Source organism: Camelus ferus, chromosome 33 (assembly GCF_009834535.1).
Source record: "Camelus ferus isolate YT-003-E chromosome 33, BCGSAC_Cfer_1.0, whole genome shotgun sequence".
Taxonomy (NCBI): domain Eukaryota; kingdom Metazoa; phylum Chordata; class Mammalia; order Artiodactyla; family Camelidae; genus Camelus; species Camelus ferus.
This window is the reverse complement of record NC_045728.1, coordinates 9,166,237-9,185,352: the sequence shown is the minus strand read 5'-3', so window position 1 is coordinate 9,185,352 and position 19,116 is coordinate 9,166,237. Positions and strand designations below refer to the sequence as shown.

The 19,116-nt window shown below is 47.0% G+C and overlaps 1 protein-coding gene across 1 annotated transcript; it reads right to left on the bottom strand.

Annotated features, from left to right (window-relative positions):
* Positions 1 to 898: 898 nt before the first annotated feature.
* LOC116661093 lies at positions 899 to 16,759 on the bottom strand. Its single transcript, XM_032472319.1, has 4 exons — positions 16,684 to 16,759; positions 11,528 to 11,634; positions 10,378 to 10,503; positions 899 to 3,032 (listed from the first exon to the last, which is right to left on the bottom strand). Exons 1-4 carry the CDS (start codon positions 16,757 to 16,759, stop codon positions 2,565 to 2,567), a joined length of 777 nt encoding a protein of 258 aa, XP_032328210.1. The 3' UTR covers positions 899 to 2,564.
* Positions 16,760 to 19,116: the final 2,357 nt, after the last annotated feature.

Genomic DNA, 19,116 nt, shown 5'->3' with positions numbered 1-19,116 from the left:
TCAAGGTGCTGCTGGCTGTCAGCGTCAGCAGACTATCTCATCTGCTGCTAACCCAGGAGCTGGGAAGCCGGCAGTGTCCATCCTAGCGCAAGTCAGAGCAGATCTGTCACGTGCTTCCATCCCCTCATCAACTTGCTCATTTATCATGCCTGTCCATCCCTCACCCTCCCTGGACTGCCCTTGCACTGTGACCTCCAGTCTCTTGCTGATTGCTTCCAGAACTTGCCATGTCCTTGGCTCTGCTTTTGCCTACTCTTCCAGGAATCTCTTGCTGCACATCAAACTGCTCCCCAAATCAGAGGCTTTAAACAACTCCATTGTATCTTATCACACAATTTTGTCAGACATTTGGGCAGTGCTTGGCTGGTTGGCATCAACTGGGCCACTCGGTGGCATTTAGATGGGGGCTGGTCAGAGCCCAAGCCAGCTTCACTCACATGCTTAGTGCCTCAGTGAGGGTGGCTGGGAAGCTGGGCCCAGCTGGGTTCCTCTCCATCCCTAAGGAGCTCGGAGCCTCTCCACGTGATCTTACCAGCTGACTTCTTATTTGGCACCTTGGACTCCCAGAGACCAAGTTCTCTTAAAGGCTACACCCGAAAATAACACAGTATCTCTTCTGACACACTCCAGAGAGCAAAACCATCACAGGCCAGCCCTGGCACAAGGGGAGGGGCCATAGACTCTACCTCTTGGTGAGAGGCATGTAAAAGAATTTACTGCGTTTTTAATTCATTACACCTAGCCATATTAAGACCGGGAATTTCTTTTATGGACTCATTGGAGACTAACCTTAGTCCGGATACCCTCTGCTGAGCTTCGCTGCTCCCATACTGACGTAGTGAAAGGACCACACTCTACACCCGGGTTATGACACTTGACATTATTTATTTTTTTGCTATAAAGTCTTTAAAAATTATTAAAATATAACTACTTATTTTTCAGGGCAGTTTTAAGATCACAGCAGAATTGAGAGGAAGATTACAGAGACATTCCATATACCTCCTGCCCCTACACAGGGACAGCCTCCCCCACTGGAGCGGGGCATTTATTACAAGTGATGAACCTACAATGACGCATCGTTATCACCCAAAGCCCATAGTTTCCATTAGGGTCCACTCTTGGTGTTGTACATTTTATGGGTTTGGACAGATGTATTATGACATTCCTCCCCTTGCTGGTTATGTGAGCCGGGATATTTTTGTTTGGCCTGAGTTAGTTGATGAAGATACACTGTCATTTGCAGCCAAGAGTCCGGATGAACAGACCCCTCTGGGTTTGCTCTCTATTCTACATCTTTGTGTCCCTTGCAGGACCTTTTCCTTTAATTATCCCACCTCCCAGTGTCTTTATTCTGTTCTTCTCTGCTGACTGCTTTCCCTTACATAGAACAGACTTAGATCTCAGCAATGGTGGAGAGAAGGCTGTCCGTTGAGTCCTCAGTCTCTTTAGCTACATTTCTACTCTCATCTTTTGCTACATGGCTAAATTTCTCTTAATACTGGGCTGTATACCCCCTTACATCCTTGCTTTATTCTCTTACCCCCCTCCAATCTGTCTTCGTCCTCACCCTTCTACTAAAACAGCAATCTTGAAACCGGTTATCTAGTAATGGTCCAAAGAAAATAACCTTCCCTCAGTTTCACTCGGCTGGACCTGGTTCTGGCATGTGACATGATTCATCACTGACAGCCTCCTCTACCCTCTGGCAAGTCGTGGTCTTGAACATCCCTTCCGGAGGCCCTGCATTCCACTGGCTTCCTGAGGAGCGAGGTTCTGGTGGAGTCATAGGCGAGAAGATTCAGAGTCCAAGAGAGGAGAATGCTTCTACTTCAGGAGAAGCAGCTCTAGAGATGACTTGGAGAGCAGTGGGTGAAAAGTGAGGGCACTTGCCTGGGTGACTTTATTCTTAGTAAACTGAGAGTCAAGACCATTGGCTGAAAGTGTGGAAGTCTGGGTAGAAATGCCAGTACGGATGAAAGCGGATAACTGTTGGAAATACCATAACGAGCAAATGAAAAGATCCTAAAGAAATGGATGCTGAGGTTATAAACCAGTAGCAGTGGCCCAGCTTGGAATCAATCAGCACTATTTTATAGCTTGTGCCAGAAGTCCAAATTTAGAGGCTACCAGTTAAGTAGCAAATGCAATCTTAGAGGCATCATGGAAATGGCTGACCGGGGTCCAGACTGAGTGAAGGTGAGGCCAGAAGAGGCTTCTAGACCGTGGCAAATATTAGGTTAACAAAGTTGAGAGAATAGGAAAAATGATGACAAGTCGGTGAAGCACAGATCTTAAGAGTCAAAAAGCTCCAGTTAATGACGTGGTCCATGGTGGGGCCATCCTCTGCACTAGTGGTTCTCAAACTTCTGCGCATCAGAATCATCTGGAGGGCTTGGTAGAGCACAGATTGCTGGCCCCGCCCCTAAAGAGTCTGATTCCGCAGGTCTAGGGTGGGGCTGAGAGGTGCATCTCTAACACGTTTCAAGTGATGCTGATGTGAGTGAGCCAAGAACCATACTTGGAGAGCCACTGCTTTGCTGGGCCAAACAGAAGGCAGGTGAAAGTCACTGATGTTGAGGAGCTGGAGATCTCGCGAGGCTTAGGTCATCCGTCATCCATAAAAGCCTAGCGTGCTCGTGGCGCCTCGGGTGTTCCAGGCGTTGAGGGTCGGAAGTGTATAACAAGGAGGGAGAGACGAGAGTTGCAAAGCAGAAGGACTCTTGTGTGATGGCGGAAGGACCATGCTCCGCAAGGTAGGTTGAGAGCAAGTGTGACCTTCTCTGAGTTGGGGTCGGGGAAGAGGAAACAGCTACGGGGAAGGGGTTTGAGAGCCACTTACGGTGAAGGGAAAGCCACGTTTCCATCTGAGACAGAGGTGGACAGCAGGCTGGTGTCAGGATCTGCCGCTCCGCGGGCGTTTGCTCGTTACTCAGAGCAGGATTCCACACGACACTGAAGAAGAGGCTAGTTGGGGAGATGGTGTAGACTATGACGGGTGGATGGAAAATGGATTTCGCTACAGGTGGGGCTGACTGAAGGGGAAAGCAGGGGAAGAAAGCAAGGTGGGCGGGCTCTGTGCTTTAAACTAGAAGCAGAGAGACCGCAGCTGAAGTTAGACTGAGTTTGAGGCCAGGGAAAGGTTGCAGGTGCCTGTTAGTGGTCAGGGAAGGAGTTTGCCGACCAGGCCTTCTACCTCCATTGTGGGAATTCAAAACGCCTCTCTGCCCTGTGAGTATCTATATCTGTTTTTGCTTTGACGATGTTTTCTTAGCTACTGATGATAACAGTGTAATTGGGTAGACGGTAGGCAAAGGGTACTGGGAATGGGGATAGGAGGCCAGGCTGAGGCTACGCCTGGATGGGTGTGTATTTTTACCCAAGGATCTCTGTAGTACAGTGGGCACACGTAAGTATTTGTTGAAATAATTGATCCATATGACTGATCACTGTCATCACTGTTGCATAGTATGGCTTGTGTCTGACTGCACTTGGTGCTAAGTGTTGTAGCAGGAGACTCCTGGCCTCATTTTAGAAGTTTAATGGAGCAAACAAACATTTTGAAGCAAACACAGCGCTTGTCCTGCTATTATGAAAAAAGACTGCGCTAAGAATCAAGATTCTGGTTTCCAGGCTTTTGTGACCTTGGCAGAGTTTGGTTCTGTGGTTTCTAAAGACCTTTGCCGCTGGAGGCAGTGTCGTAGGATAGAGAGTGGCTTCACAACTAGTCATATGTTGTGATCCCAGTCCTTGCTCAGCCCCTTGGGCCTTGGAATTTAGCCAACCCATCTGGTCCTCAGGGTCTTCATTTTTAAGTGAAAAAAGAAGAGATAATTGATCTCGGAGCGTCGTTGCAAAGATTAAATGAGACAACGTGAGGCAGTATGTTAAGTTCTTAAGCACTTTCTGGGACATACTAAATGCTCAGTAATAGCACTTCATTTTTTTCTTTCCTTCCCTAGTCCCCCCATTTACATTTATCATCCTGTACATTTTCAGGGGTCAGAGAACTATTTCACTGTGGGAGCGCAGGGTGTAGTTGAGCCAAAGACCTCTTACAACACATGCCTTCTTCCCGCTGTGGGAGTAACTTCTCGTTTGGCGGGAAAGTTGCCTCCACGTTATGAGCTCCTTTTTCATGTGGTACGTGCTTGTGCAGCAGGGCCTGGGTGTTCTAGAAAGGGAAAGTGTCTCAGAAAAAAACAGGGATTACATTTCCCTGCACATATGCGCGTGTTTGAAATTAAGAGGAAAGGGCTTTTGCCAAGTCTGCGTCTTGCTTTGGACACTTGTTCTGAACCTGAAAGTTCTTGGCAGCTCTCACGGCACGTACCTCCCTTCATCTGTCCCTGGACTGGACATACGTTGGGAATGCATAGTTTATTTTCCCAGTGCCTCATCTGGGTGCACTCCCCTGATGGTGTCAGTTAGTTACAAAAAAAGGGGGAAACCTTTATCTCTGATGTTCCCCGCACCACCGAGAGAACAAGCTGGCATAACTTTCTCTGACACTGTGAATACTTTAAAACTTTGTTTCCAAACAGTTTGAAGAAAACCCTATTTATACCGACGTCTGTGTAGACTTTGCGTCTCCCAGAAAAACTTGCGTCAGTGTCACCAAAGCCAGCGGAGGAAGATGTGGAGGGGCATTGCCATGCGTTCTGTATATTTCTGTTTTATTTTGGGACTTGGGGTGGGGGAGAGAATGACTCTTTGTGGAGTGAAAACTAGGGTGTACTGACGTTTTTGCTCTCCGGGTTGCTCTGATAAAATTTAGACTCACCCCCTCCCCCCGCAAAATCTTCTATGCACCTCGGCTAAATGAAGTAAAATAAGAACCGAGTGAGCTGATGTCCTCGTTCACTTAATATGTAATGCCAGCGCTGTCAGCGCCAGGTTTACTTAAGCCTCTCTTGTTTTTATTTTCATCATAGAATGTTTCTCTTTAGATTCCTTGAGTTAGATGCTGCAAGCCAGGGAAATAAATTTGTAGAGCATGAGCGTGAGAGAGCCACCTCGCTGCTTTTTTGTTCTTACAGCAGTGCTGGCACACATGCGTTTTCCAGACGATAGGACCCTGATCCTGAGGGTTATTGTCTTTATGTTTAGAGGGAAGGTGACGGTTGTTAGCATTATCTGAACAGAGTGGGCTTTGCTGTTTGAGGGGACACGTTGTCCACATCCTTCCCTGAGACCTCTTTTTCGTGGCTCATTTTCCCAATGGGCAGGGAAGTCTGGCTTTGTCTGCTTACCCAGTGTGATGCCCCACGTTCTTTTGCTAAGGGAGAAATGTGGAGGAACAATGTCAGTGGTACCCCTGAGACCACGAAGGGTTAGTAAGGAGTCTGAGGCATTCCGAGGCTGCACGTAAAACTGGAGCAAAGGCTGGGGGGAGCAGCCCCGTCCTGGACGTCTGCCTCCTCCCTTTATCCAAGCACTGCTCTTGCAGTTTCTCTCCCTGGGTCTTTTTGGGGCCCCTGCACGCGCTGGTCCCCACAGACAGAGGTGGAGGCTACCGTTGCCTGATGGGTCTGGTCTCTGTTCTGCAGGCTCGGACCCTGGAGCAGGTTGGTCTCCTTTGGGTTCTGCCATGCAGGGGCACCAAAGCATTGGGGTTTTCGCTCCAGGGTCTCAGGGGAGCCTGCAGCCCAGCAGGTCGTCCCAGGTGCTCTACGTCACTCCTGCCCAGGAGGCAGCAGTCAAGGTCGGGAGCCAGCCTGCTGGCGGTCTGCCTCGGTCCTCCGGTCCGACACTTCACCTAGAAGAGCAAATACTCCTTCCTCCATTACTCTTTCCAAAGGGCGGGGGAGGAAGGAGTAGGTTATGAATATTTAATCAGGGAAAAGTAGACCCACATTATTTGGATAAACTACTTAACAGCGGTGCGAGCCCCTCCTCGGACGGGGGTAGATGCCGCCTCTTCAGCCTCACCCCAGCCGACTGCATCCTTTTTCATCTTTAATCATCTCTTCTCGGTTTCCTTTGAGTGGGGATCTGCGAAGGCTCCCGTCTCTCCATCAAACCGCATCTCTAATTTAAACGGCTGTTAATAAGGGTTAAATCTGCAGGCTGAGCTGGCCCTTCGCTTGTAACTTGCAAAGGGGGAGAAATCAATGGAGCAGGAAGCCAGAGGGGCGTCCATTTTGAAAAGCCGTAATGAATTACGTTTCCTTAGGAAAGCTGGCATCCTCCAGTTCTGCTCCCACAGCCTCCCTTTCACGTGGCCAAGCCCTCTGCGACACATCAAATTTAATGAGACTGCACAGATCTCAAATAAGGAAGGGGAGCGCTGCTGCTGGGGCACTTTATTAGGGAGGATCAGAGAAAACTCGCTGGCTTTTAAAAGGAGCCCTTAAAGGCGAAGGGTCTTTTGGGAGGAGTGGAAGGAGGTCCTTAATTTCAATGTTTCATGTCCCTTCTGGAGCACTTGAATGACCTAATTCAATGTGGGCTTTTGGGTCTCAGCGCTGCCAAACAGGTCCTCAAACCTCCGGACCATGGAAGACCAAAGGGATTGTGGTAGGTAATTAGGGACCTTTTGATTTAGGCTCCACCTCCCCACCCCCGTGGGCCATTAGAAGGAAATGGAGAGAGAGATTCTGTAACTGTCTTCCATGTGATGAATCATTGTCGTAACCATATTTTCCTAATCAATAATTCAATCACTTATTTAGCGAAGAGGACTGCACTTAAGCACACAATGGACAAGACACTTTGAAATCTAGAAAAATCTGGCGTATGTACACATTGGCTCTAGGTTTAAGAAGCAGGGCATTATCTGGGCATCAGGAGACTTTTGTTCAAGGATCAGCTTTGTCGCTAATTTACAAAGCTTCTGTGATAAGCTGCTATAACTCGGATCTCAATGCACTTGTGTATAAAATGAGAAGGTGAGGATCATCTCTGGTTCTCCATTGAGACCCGGAGCTCTGAGTCAGTCTTGGAAAAGAGAAGAGAGGATGGTGCTAAACCAAGAAGACTTGAGAAGCTAGACACAGCTCCAGGGAACCGCTGCACCTCTCTTTATGAATTCTCCCAGAACGACTTTGCTGGCACTCAGCGCTCTGGGCGTTGCACCTGGAGCCTCTCTTGTCCCCCAGTCCCTATTGACAAGGTTTTTCTTATGCCTGGCGTAAGGCAAATAATAATAAATGATAGCTGACGTGTACAATGCCGTTATCATATTCCAGGCACCGGGCTGAGTGATTTATGAGCGTTATATTGAGAGGTGCGGTCGATAAGGACACAGACTGGCACCAGCCTTCCTGGGGTCAAATCACCACTTGGCCACTTCCTAGCTGTGCGACCTTGGGCAAGTTACTGAACAATGTCTGGCACATAGTAGGTGCTAGAGAAGTGCTCGGGCTGTGATCTCATTTAAACCTTGAAATATTCCTGGGAGGTAGGTAGGACTGTTCCCATTTTACAGACAGGAACCTGTAACTCAGTGGTTTCCTTGAGGTCACTGAGTTGGTAAGAGGCAGTGCTGAGAATCAGGCAGAGTCTGAGCTCCCAACCAGTGTTCTCATGCTCTACTTTTGGGCTTTTAAAAGATCTGTTTGGTGTTACAATGGAAGTGAATTCAACCAGCATCTTGGCGTAGGGACACTCCCCTCCACATCTCTGTCTCGGAGCCCTCGGGTTTCTCTTCACTCAGCCTTTCCTTTGATCTCATGTTTGGTCAGGTTGCATCATTGTTCCTGCTTCCATTTCTTTTCTTACTCGTGTGGCATTCTCTTCGAGGCCGTTGCATCTTTCCCTTGTGATTCCACTTGGAGACCTACTTACGGCATCTCCCGTTGTGCCACTGGTCAGATGAGCAGGGCAGCGGGCCAGCAACAGGGATGGGGGCAGGCCCAACCCACCTAACCGGGACCGAAAGGGAAGCAGCCCACCAGGGAGGTCTAGGTCACTCTGCATCCCAAGTGTCAGCTTTCTGAAGCACAGAAGCTCAGAGTAAATAGCAGCTGAAAAAGGAAGGATGACAAAGAGACTCCATGTGACGATGGGAGTCCAGAGAGGTGAGGTCAGAGGATGAAGCATTGCGACACTGTGACCTTATTGGAAGAATCCGGAGGACAGCACTGAATTAAACGTCTTACTTTATTTTCTTCCCTGCTGCAAACTAACAAGGGGGGTTCAAACCGAAGAGCCCAAGAGGCATGCCAAGGCGGTGAGACCAGCTGTTGGGCCCATCTACCACTCTGGCTTCACACTTTAGCCCATGGTCTGATGTCATCACTGGGTAGACAGAGGGGAGACAGCTAGTGTGTACAATTTGCAATTTATTTATTTAAAGTCATGTCTTCTTTGTGTCCTCTGCTGCTTATGGTGGTGCATCCTATTTCTCTGCTCATGCCACCATCTTAGTCTTGAAGCTTCCTGGGTGTCAGGACCACCTTGTCTCTTCTTTCCTCTTGTGTCTCTGGCTCTTGTTCCAGTGAAGGGCACGATTGGCCTTGACTCTTTCTTAGAAGAGTCTTTCTTGGAGTAACTGAGTGTTCCCGGGGAGGCCTTTCCTCTTTCCTCTGCCCTTTCTGGTTCTCAGCAGCCAACCTGGGCAATGGGTATCCTCTGACGACAGATGGAACTGGAGTTATTCAGCTTGTGATAAACTCTACATCCAGGGTAAAACCAAATTAGTCACTGTGGGTTGCAGCAAGTATCTTCAGCTGGTCTGGAGAACTAGGCATGGGACTTCCTTTGAGCCTGAGCTGGAAACGGAGCCAACAATGGAAATCTGAGACATAATTCAGGGATACACTAACAATTTCCAATGAACTGATAAGACACAGGGACTACAATAGCATGAGCTCCACTCAATTCTGGGGCACTGAAGACTGGCTTGACCCTGTGTTTTCTTGGTCATTATTGTTCTAACCAATGATGTAGAGGATGGCAAGGGAAAGAGACTTCAAGGATACAGATAAGACTGTTGGGCTGCACCCCAGCTTCAAGACAGAAGAGCCTGGAGTCAGCAACAGAGAAGCAGTGGTTTAATGGACAGGGGGTTCTTATACATCTGAGGCATGGTCCTGGAGTGACACCCCACTGTGTGTGGTGGACAGTGAGTGGGACATGGTGGCAGTCTTCGCTCTTCGGGGTAGAAAGAGGTTGCCAGTTATAGGGGGAATTGACATCGGGTTGGCTCATCAGTTACCAGAGAAACCAGCACAGGGGCACACCCTTCACCACCCCTTTGATAGAACAACCCCTAGCTGGCGTCTGGGGCAAGTATGTAGGGGGTCGGTCCTGTGAGTAGGGCAGAGGGGAAGTAGGTGCTGGGGGAGCAGGGGATGGATGTCCAGAGAGCAAGAGAACAGCCACCTCGAGTGGCCTGACCATGCGTGGACTTAATGCCAGTGACATCTGGGTTTTTAGACCTAAGAAGCTATCTGATGTGGAACTGGCGTGCTGAGCCCTGGAAAAACGTAAACACCCAGGATCTGCTCAACCTGATGGCTCCTGCAGACGTGCTGCACCCAGCCAAGTACTTCTTTCTACATAGAGCTGAGAGGCTTATAATATGAGCCAGGAGAAAGATGACACTTTAGCCGACAGAGGATGGTGGATGTCTGTACGGATAGTTCACAGCCATGGGTTTGGAATCCCCAGTTGTGGCACTGAGATCTGAAGGGAGACACCGCCACGGTCACTGTTAGCTTCTTGCAGAACCACCACCACTCCGTCTGAGTCTGGGAGTGGTTTGTAGGGGACCTCAAGACAGTAGATTTGGAAGGAAACATCATACAACATGCTTTGCTTGTCTCTTTGTCTTTGTTTTTAAAATTTCCTCTTGGGAAGTGGCTATTCACAGGTAGTAATCTGGCATCCACTGTGTGCAGAGCTGACAATATATGCCACGTGGTGGACGGAAGGGTAAGGAAGAGAATGTTCTTCCCACAAGGTGCTTGAAGACACAGGTGAACAATCAGAGCCATTGGGCAGGTGACATACCTACGTGGGCCTTAGCTTCCACTGCTGTGAAATTAATTAGCAGAGCAGCCACTTCATACGGTCATTTGGAGATTAAACAAGATACTGTGTAAGGAGCCCTCAGCACGTGGCATGATGCAGAGAAAGTTCTTGAAAAGGTCTGCAATAATCACGGTTGTTCTCAGGCATAAAGGATGAAAGATAGCAAGCTCATGGCAGCTAAACTCCACGAACGGGCTTCTTGCTGAAGAAACATGGAGATCAAGAAAGATCAACTTGAGGTTTAAGAGTAAACCTTTATAAACCAGCTTTATAATGACAAAACAAAAACAGATAAACCAAAAAACCTGAAAAATGATTGGATCAATTCTATGATTTCACAGTGGGCTGGTTTTGGGAAAAAAAATACTGTCCGTGTAAAATCACATTTGCTTGTTCACTTACAGTAATTGACCTGCTGTCTTCAGTGAGGCGTAGCCCGTGTGTGCAAACAACGGTGGCGCATGTGTCAGCGTTCCCTGCTGCTCCGCTCTCCGCCAGGCCTGCGCTTGGGCAAGTCCACTGGGCTTCCTAGGGGGGTGAAACCCAGGGTGGTTAAAAAGCGGAGGCAAAGCTATGAAAATTAGCACCAGTCCTAGCTGGCAGTAAAAGAGGGACTTGGCGGTGTTAGACACGGGCCGAGATGAAGGTCTCCCGAAGGGCATTTGTAAGGGCACAAGGGGACAACTCAACAATAAGCCCATTTTGCTACTCAAGGAGCAACACTTGAAGACTGTGGTCGGTGCCAGAGCCTGGGACAAGCCTGGGGACAAGGATCAGATTCTAGCTTTCTGAAGCTACTTCAACAAGTACAGCACAGAGGAACTGGGGAGCGCTGCGGAAAGAGAATTCTGTTCTCTGGGCCGAGTGGCTAAGCCACCACCAGTGCCGCGTGCCCCACATCCCACACCCTGCACTGGACACACTCCTGAGATGCCTTGTCCTTGTCTCTGGGCAGAGTTTCCAAGGGCTCCTCCTTGGCTCTTCCTCCCCTCTCCTGAAAAAGTGAAAGACAGAAGAGAAGATGGAAGAGAGAGGGAGGAAGGGAGGGTCTCTTCCCAGGAAGTAAGGCATTTGCATAGTGGATGAAGCTTCGGTCAGAGAAGGGCCCATTGAGGGTTAAATAAGTGAGAAAAAAGAATGCAAAACATCAAGACTCAGTAATGCCAAGAGGTTAGGTCTATTGAAAAGCCAAGGACATTTGGCTGAGCTGTGGTGAGGGAAGTGGTGTTAAATTCAGGCATTTCAACTCTGACTTTGGGCAGACTTCAAAACGAACAGGCTAAACTCCTAGCAATGATGCCGAGTCTTGTATATCCGATGGTCCCAGGGGGCTGCCCTGCCTCCCCCTCCCCTGAGTCCCCCGGAGCCCCCCCTCCCCACCAGAGCAGTGAAGGAATGTAGGTGGAATCTGCCCAGGCTGGGGGGCTGGGGCTGGACCTGGACCAGAGATAACAGAATTCACAGCCCAAGTGGGCCAGCGCCCAGGGGCTCAGAAAGACAGAGAGTTTGCAAGGCAGGGAAGATATTAACCACCCAGCCTCCGGGTCTGTACCTGACTCCAAAATTGCAAGATGTTGTACGCTTTTCCCTCGGGTTTTTGACTCCTTTCTTTCTTTCTCCATTTCCCTCCTTTAAGTGACTGTGCGCTCTGTTTCTCCGCTCAGTGAGGAGGAGAGGTGGGGGCTGGCGAGGGGGGAGAGGATCAGGAAGCCGGAAGGCACAGCTCAACAACCCGACCTTCGTCAGCTGCATGAAAATCATTCCAGATTTGAAAAGGGCTTTGGTGAGATTTACTGTTGGGGTGTCTGCGACTTTGCCAAACAAGATTCTTTTGTCTCTCTTCCCTCGTGCCTGGGTCTGCCAGTCTCCCCTGAGCTCTGCTACTTCTGAGGAGTCAAATCTTAAGGGAAAACACAGTTTGGAAGAAGGTGTTTCACCGAGGGACAGAGAGCAGGCTGTCCGATGTTTATGTAACCTGGCGGAAGGGAGGCTGTGTCTTGAGACAGAAGGTGGTGCTCTGGAAATAAAGACTGGAGGAGGAGAAGGGTAGAGAAGAAAGAGGGAAGGAAGGAAGGAGGAAAGGAAGGGACAGATTAAAAAAAAAAAAAAGGGCAAACAAGCCATCACTTTGAGGTCGCAGGGAAATAAGTACATGAGGAAAGGAGTATAACATAATATAATATAGATGCATATTTCCAAATCTCCCCCCACTGTCTGTTAGAATTATGGAGCTCTGAACAAACAGCCTGGCAGAGACATGAACTTAACCTTGAAAAGCAGGCAGGTTGGGAGTTGATGGCATTTAAAACATTCTAAACAACAACAAGCCCCCTTGTTTATGCAGTGAGGTTCCACCGGGCGCCTGCGATTCATACTCAAAGCAACCAAGAGCTGAAATGTATGTCACTAAGAACAGTCGGGGAAGCAGAGCATCTGATTTAAATGAAAACAGGGTACAGCGGGGATGGCTGTTTGCACCAGGACTCACTTCTAATTGGGTTATTGAACCCAACCCAATCTGCCTCGTAAAAGCTTGAAACTCAACTCCCAGGCTGATTCAGGGGGGAAAGGCCCTTAAAACCCCTTCTTCTCCTACAGGGTCTTGAACTTGGAATGTAGGCCAGATCAGATGGATATTAGGAGGCTATCCGAGGCGTGCTTTCTGTGTGCATGCACAGAACTTCCTTGCAGCCCCAGGGAGGTTTCTTCCCAAACTCAGGCCCCCACGTGTGTGCACCCCACAGGAGCATCCGTGAGCACCAGGAAGGGGATGTCTGGAGCCCCCCGGGGAAAATGCTTTTACAGTATTTCCAACTGTTCTGCATTTCAGCATGAATATAAGGTAGAAGAGACAAGGAAATGAAGGGAAGACCTGCCACTCACTGAGTGAGGACCTACTAAACGCCCCCAAGGCCTTGGGCTGAGCGCACCTTTTGCATTTAACGCTGCAATTCACTCCGCTTAATAGCTGCTTTTAGAACCCTGTTTTAACACATGGCATGTCCTAAGGTAAACTGCCTTCAAGGCCATTTCTCTTTGCAAAGCCAGCTGTGAGGAGCTGGAAGGCACACAGCTGCAGACAGCTGGCGGGCGGGACTGTCAGGGGATCCTGGCAGGAGTGAACTCAGGCCGCAGAAGGGAGGGCGCATCTGAGTCCACGTCTGAGGGAGGGGCTGCTTCTGCCTTTGCTGGCCCCCGGCTTCCACTGCCCTTCTTGTGTATCTGATGGACCCGAATCCAGTTACCTGGGAACTAAAGCAGGTTTCCCCAAGTCCTCTTTCTACATTTTTAGTTTCCCATGTAGGGTGTTAAGATTTTACCCTCCTAAGACCACTTCACCCTTTGACTCCCTCTGACTTGCAAATCATCTCTCTGAAGACCTAGAAGACGCCTTTTGTGGGCTGTAGCAGAAACAGGGCAAAACTCTTGAAGCCAAAGAAGGTTCTAGAAGAATGCCTGGCAGGGGGTGAAGGAGGCACTCCCCCTGTTGCCAGTGAAAGATTTGCCCCCAGGCACGAGGACAGAATCTACCCTGGTTTCTCTCCATTCAATTTTTCTAGAGCCACTCTCTAAAGGAGCGGCTTGAGCTCTGGGGACAGTGCCCAGTGATTTAACCTCATGGGAATTCCCTCATCATCAATACAAAAACTAATACAGCTAGAAAATGCTACTAGCCCTTCCCAGCATGGACTGTCCTCAGGCTTGGCTTTTGAACTTCATTGCTGAGACTTATTGGGTTAACAGAAAATGCTCTGAAAAACATGTCCTGAGCAGGGAGAATAAAGAGGTCACAAAATGACCGAAGAAGCAGCAGCTCCTCATTGACCATGGGACCTGGCCTGAGCCTTGGGTCCGTATACCCATCGTTGTCATGTTCAAAGTACCCAGAAAAGCCAAATTTCCTGCCACTCTGGTGGTTCAAAGCTAGCCGTGCTCGGGGAGCAGTATCCAAGGTCAGCCAAGGTGTGGGGAGAATCTCAGGCGACAGACAGGAAGTATGTGTAGGGGTGGGAGCCAAGGAGGTCAGCAGTAGTTCAGGAAGGAGATTGTGAGGTGGGGCAATAGCCAAAGGTTCAGGACACAAGTTGAGAACCTGGCAAGAGTGAGAGGGAGTCTGTACTGATTAGGTACTGGTCACATGGCAGTGTGCTGGGTCCAAGCCAACTTTTCATCTATACCAAGGCAATGGTCTACTGCCCGGGACACATAGAATACTGATGCTTTGTATTTGTTTTGTCGTTTACGAAATCTCCTTGCCCCGATCCTCTCAGGTAAACAGGGTAGGTAATATTGTTCCCATTTAATTGACTTTGAAGCTCAGATTAAGAGAGATGAAGAGATTTGCCCACTGTTACCAATGGCAGAGACAGACCTAGAACTCAGCGCTGGTGATGCCGAGTTCAACTGCTCTGTCTCCTATATCGTATGACTCAATAATGTTGTTTAAAAAGAAAAACTCGAGGGAAGGAAGGACTGGATAAGGGCAGCTTCTAGAATTCCAGGCATTGCTAAACTTTTCCAGCGGTGCTTCCGTCACCTGAAATTGCTCCACCTGTTTTCTGCCCCTTGGTCTTTTCCTCAAACCACAACATCACCAGCAATCGTTTATTTGGTCCACTCTGGTCCTCTGATCATCCTCGAGCTCAGAGGGCGTCCCATGACTGGAAGCTGTGCTTGGAGACAGAGAAAGGTGCTCCTCCCAAGGAGGAGTCCTGCCTTGCTTCTCTGAGGGTTGGAGGACAGTGCCAATGAGACCACATATATGAAAAATTTTTTAAAGTGTGAAGCACTGTATATAGTCATTCATTTGTTAAATGAAAAAAAAAATATTTTTAAGTGCCCACACTGTGCTAGGTACCATGTTTGCTGCTGAGGATACAAAGGTGAATAAAATATACCCAAATAGAGAAATGAAAAAAAAAAATGTGGTGGAAGTAAGCCACATATCGCCTGGTTATTTGGTCCCACACACTGCACAAAACGCTGAACGTAGATTGTCTTTTTAATTCTTCAACATACCCCAAAGAGGGCGTTATTATCATCCCAATTGACAGATGAGGCACGAGGTTCAGTAACGTGCCCAAAGAAGCCTGGATTTGAGGCCTGGGACCTTGACTCCAGGGCGAGTGCTCTTGCCTCGTAAGATGAGCTGTGATGCAGGATAGAGTCAGAGATGCAGGCTTAGGTGAAAGGATGATGATAAGGGAGCTGGGACAGGCTCCACGGAGGAGGGATATCTGAAGATGGGGAACTTACCAGGAGGCAGGGGGATGGTAGGGGGTCTACCCCAGGCTGAGGGAAGAGCATGTAAAGGGGTGTGACATAGGACCAAGGGGAAGCAGCAGGCGACAAGGAGCTGTTTCCTCAACCTCTTCATTTTCTGGGTTCATTTCTCATGTTTTAATATCAATGTGTAAAACACTTCTGCTCTGAATTTCTATGTTTTTCTTTCCATTAAGTAATAACTCCATTCAAGGAAAAACCATTCTGGGTGGTAAGGAGGGTCACTATTTATTTATTTAAAATGTGGGCAAACCCCTAATCAAAACTATCGTCATCTAAGCTGGCGTTTCCCCCAGTGTGTGCTTTGTGAAAACTTTTGCCTAAGGCTTTCAGACTTGGTTTGCTAGTTAAAATAATATAATTTGGCAATTGCTGAGGCTTTGTGTGCGTCTGTTGTGTGTTTAAGTGGAACCTCATGGCAGATTGGGGAAATCAGGTCACAAAGGCTGCTTGAGAGCTACCACCCTTTGGAAATTCATGATAGGATTCCATCTCTCTGTGTTCCCATCTTCAACAAACTGGAACCATTTTCATCATCTTTGAGGTCATCATTTTTGACCCTGGGTTCTGTAGAATTCCATAGTCATTATGGGACCATGGGTTAGTCCCCCTGGGGGAAAACTGTTTGGGATGTGTATTAATATGGTCAAACAGAAATAGGTAGACGTGTATGCAGAATGCATAAAGGAATCCAGGAAACTGAAAGTAACTTAGAAGGTTGAGCATTCATAGGAGTTTAACTTGCAGGAGGCATTAGATGAGACTGTGGGAAGTGGTGCTGAACAGGGAGGCAAACTGGCATTACCTGCATAATTTCTATCCTCATTTGAACTTCCACTGTTAATTTTGAAACTTACCTTTTAACTGTTTTACCATTCAAATCTATTACCTTTAGAAGAAATAACAGATACACCAAGAGTGCTCCTGGTGACTGGTTAGTGGTTCTCACTTTTGGGTGATAAGCTAACGCTTGTCCTTTTCAGGCTTTGGAAACCAAGCCTCAGAAGCTGGGTGATGTGGATAGAATCAGCGAAGAAATTAATAAGGAAAGATGGAACTAAAATTCAGGTCTTAGGACTTCCCAGCCAGTGATTTTTATAAGAGATCTTGTCAACAATCTGTGGCTTGCTTTCACTTCTTTGGAAAACCTCTTGGCAGAATATAGGATCTCAGGTAGAAATAGGATTGGCAGAATAGTTCCACTGGCAGAACCTATTCATAAAACTGGAATCTTCCTCTCTGGAGACATACGAGGAAAGTTATCTTTTGGGTATGACTTTAAAGAAGAGCTCCCTATCCTGAAGCAGGAGCATGTCTAAAACTTCCTTGATCAAGTTCTATCATCCTGAGGTTCCACTGCGTAGGGTTTCTTGTCTTCACGGTGATCAAGGAACCGAGGAGAGCATCGCACTCAGCCATTCTTACTGTTTTTTATTTGCCCCGGCAAAGCATCGACCTTTGACTGTTCCCCATTTCTTTCTATTGCCTCCACCAGTTGCATGTTCCTAATGTTGCTGCATAAATGAGTCTAATTAGGAACATAAGTCTCAGGCTGCAGAAAATCGCTTAGCTGCTCTCCATGAACACGGAGTTGAAAGGAAATAGAATTAAAATGCAGAGCAGAATCACAGCATCCACCTTCTCCTCCTCCTCTCTCTCTCTCTGTCCCCACTTCCTCACCGCAGTAATTCTCTTCCCTCCATACTCCTAACCAGCATCTTGCCCCTTGGATTTTCATCTCCACTCATGCTTCTTTTATAGTCTCTTCCTACGCCTTACAGATGATGTAAAGCAGATATCTTCCCAAAGTTACTTCTGCTTTGTGTAGTAAATCATTTCCAGAGGCAAACTCTTCTCTTTTGTTCTGCAGGACTTTTTTTTTCTCCCCTTTCAGGTCTCATGTCGATCCATCCATTTACTCATCCCTCAGTATTTAATGATAGTTTATCAAAAGCAGATCTATTCAGACCAGGCGTTCGCCAACGCACAGGGAACATACTTCACACTTTGCACCCACTTCCGTCACTGTCGGAGCTGGAGGAGGGAGACTGTGTTCAGCTTTCAGTACATACGAGACCCTGGATAAGTGCACAATTTGTGGGCACGTATTATTGATATATTCTTTTTCTGGAGGCATAGCTAGCTGAAAGAGATCTGAAAAAAAAGTTAGTCCCTCTCTGTCTCTCTAGGAGATTGAGCCGATTTGAAATAATGCATAATAAGCAATAAGATATTAAAAGAGGTGAAAATCTAAGAGGCTGTGCCCACTTAGGGAAGGTTTGCATTGATCAAAAAAAAAGCTCGTTAAAGAATTAAGCTGAATTTTGAAAGATGGGTAATATTTGGATAATTAAAGAAGATGGACAATGTGGAGAATCTTTTATTTTCTAGACTGTGTTTTAAGTGCTGTATATATGTATATACATGTGTTTTAGCTTATTTAATCCATATGGAAACCTATGATGTAGTACTATTAGTGTATTCATTTTCTGGATGAGTAAATTGAACGGAGAGTTTCAGTCACACAGCTCAAAATTGTCAGAGTCAGAATCTGAAACTAGGTGGACTCACTGTAGAGCATATGTGCTTCTTCAAAACATTTTTCTATTGAAGCATATTTCATTTACAATATTCGTTTCAGGGGTACAGCAAAGTGATTCAGTTACACATATACATACATATGTATTTTTCTTTTCAGATTCTTTTCCATTATGTTATTACAAGAAATTGAATATAGTTCCCTGTGCTATACAGTAGGTCCTTGTTTATCTATCTTATTTATAGTAATGTGTGTCTGTTAATCCTCAACCCCCGATTTATCCCTTGCCACCCTTTCCTGTTTGGTAACCACAGTTTGTTTTCTGTCTGTGAGTCTGTTTTTGGTTTGTAAATAGACTTTGTATCTTTTTTCTGTAGTTTCAACATGTAAGTGATATTATATATTTATCTTTCTCTGTCTGACTTACTTCACTCAGTATGATAATCTCTAGGTCCACCCATGTTGCTGCAAATAGCATTATTTCATTCTTTTTTGTGGCTGAGTAGTATTCCATTGTAAATATATACCAACCACATCTTCTTTATCCAGTCATCTGTCAATGGACATTTAGGTTGTTTCCATGTCTTGGCTAGTGTAAATAGTGCTACTATGAACATTAGGGTGCATGTGTCTTTTTGAATTAGAGTTTTCTCTGAATACATGCCCAGAAGTGGGATTGCTGGACCATAAGCTAAGTTTATTTTCAGTTTTTTAAGAATCCTCCATATTGTCCTCCATAGTGGCTGCACCAATTTACATTCCCACCAACAGTGTAGGAGGGTTCCTTTTTCTCCACACCCTCTCCAGCATTTATTATTTGTAGGCTTTTGAATGATGGCCATTCTGACTGGGGTGAGGTGATACCTCATTGTAGTTTTGATTTGCATTTCTGTAATAATCAGTGATGCTGAGCATCTTTTCATGTGCCTCTTGGCCATCTGGATGGACAGAAGACCTAAACAGACATTTCACCAGTGTAGCACATATGCTCTTAACCGTTGTGCGACAGACTCCTCAGGGTAGACAAGATGGGTGGAACAGGAGACGGGCCAGGTCTGTGAAAGAACCAGCTATGGCAGAGTGAAGGATGAAATGTTAGCACGCCTTACTTCACCAGAGAAACAAATCATTTCCTAAAAATCTCTCTGCTGTTTATCTGGGTTTTAAAAGGAATCTCTGATGATCCTTGCAAATTCAGCCCCAGGAAGCCACAACAATGGGTTAACTTTTTTCCTTGGGCTAAGTTTTATTTTTTCCCCTGGTAAAAATAATATTTAATACAGAGCTCAGACTGTTTGATTTATCGCCTGTTTGAAAAT

What these genes read in the sequence shown, in the direction of transcription:
- LOC116661093 (XM_032472319.1), bottom strand. Translation starts at nt 16,759, where the DNA reads ATGCAACTGGTGGAGGCAATAGAAAGAAATGGGGAACAGTCAAAGGTC. An exon ending in TCTTGCAATTTTGGAGTCAG is followed by an intron (nt 10,504 to 11,527) that starts GTACAGACCCGG and finishes TCACCCCCCTAG; the next exon opens with GAAGCCCAGTGGACTTGCCC. An exon ending in AAGACAGCAGGTCAATTACT is followed by an intron (nt 3,033 to 10,377) that starts GTAAGTGAACAA and finishes TTTCCCCTTCAG; the next exon opens with TCAGCCCCACCTGTAGCGAA.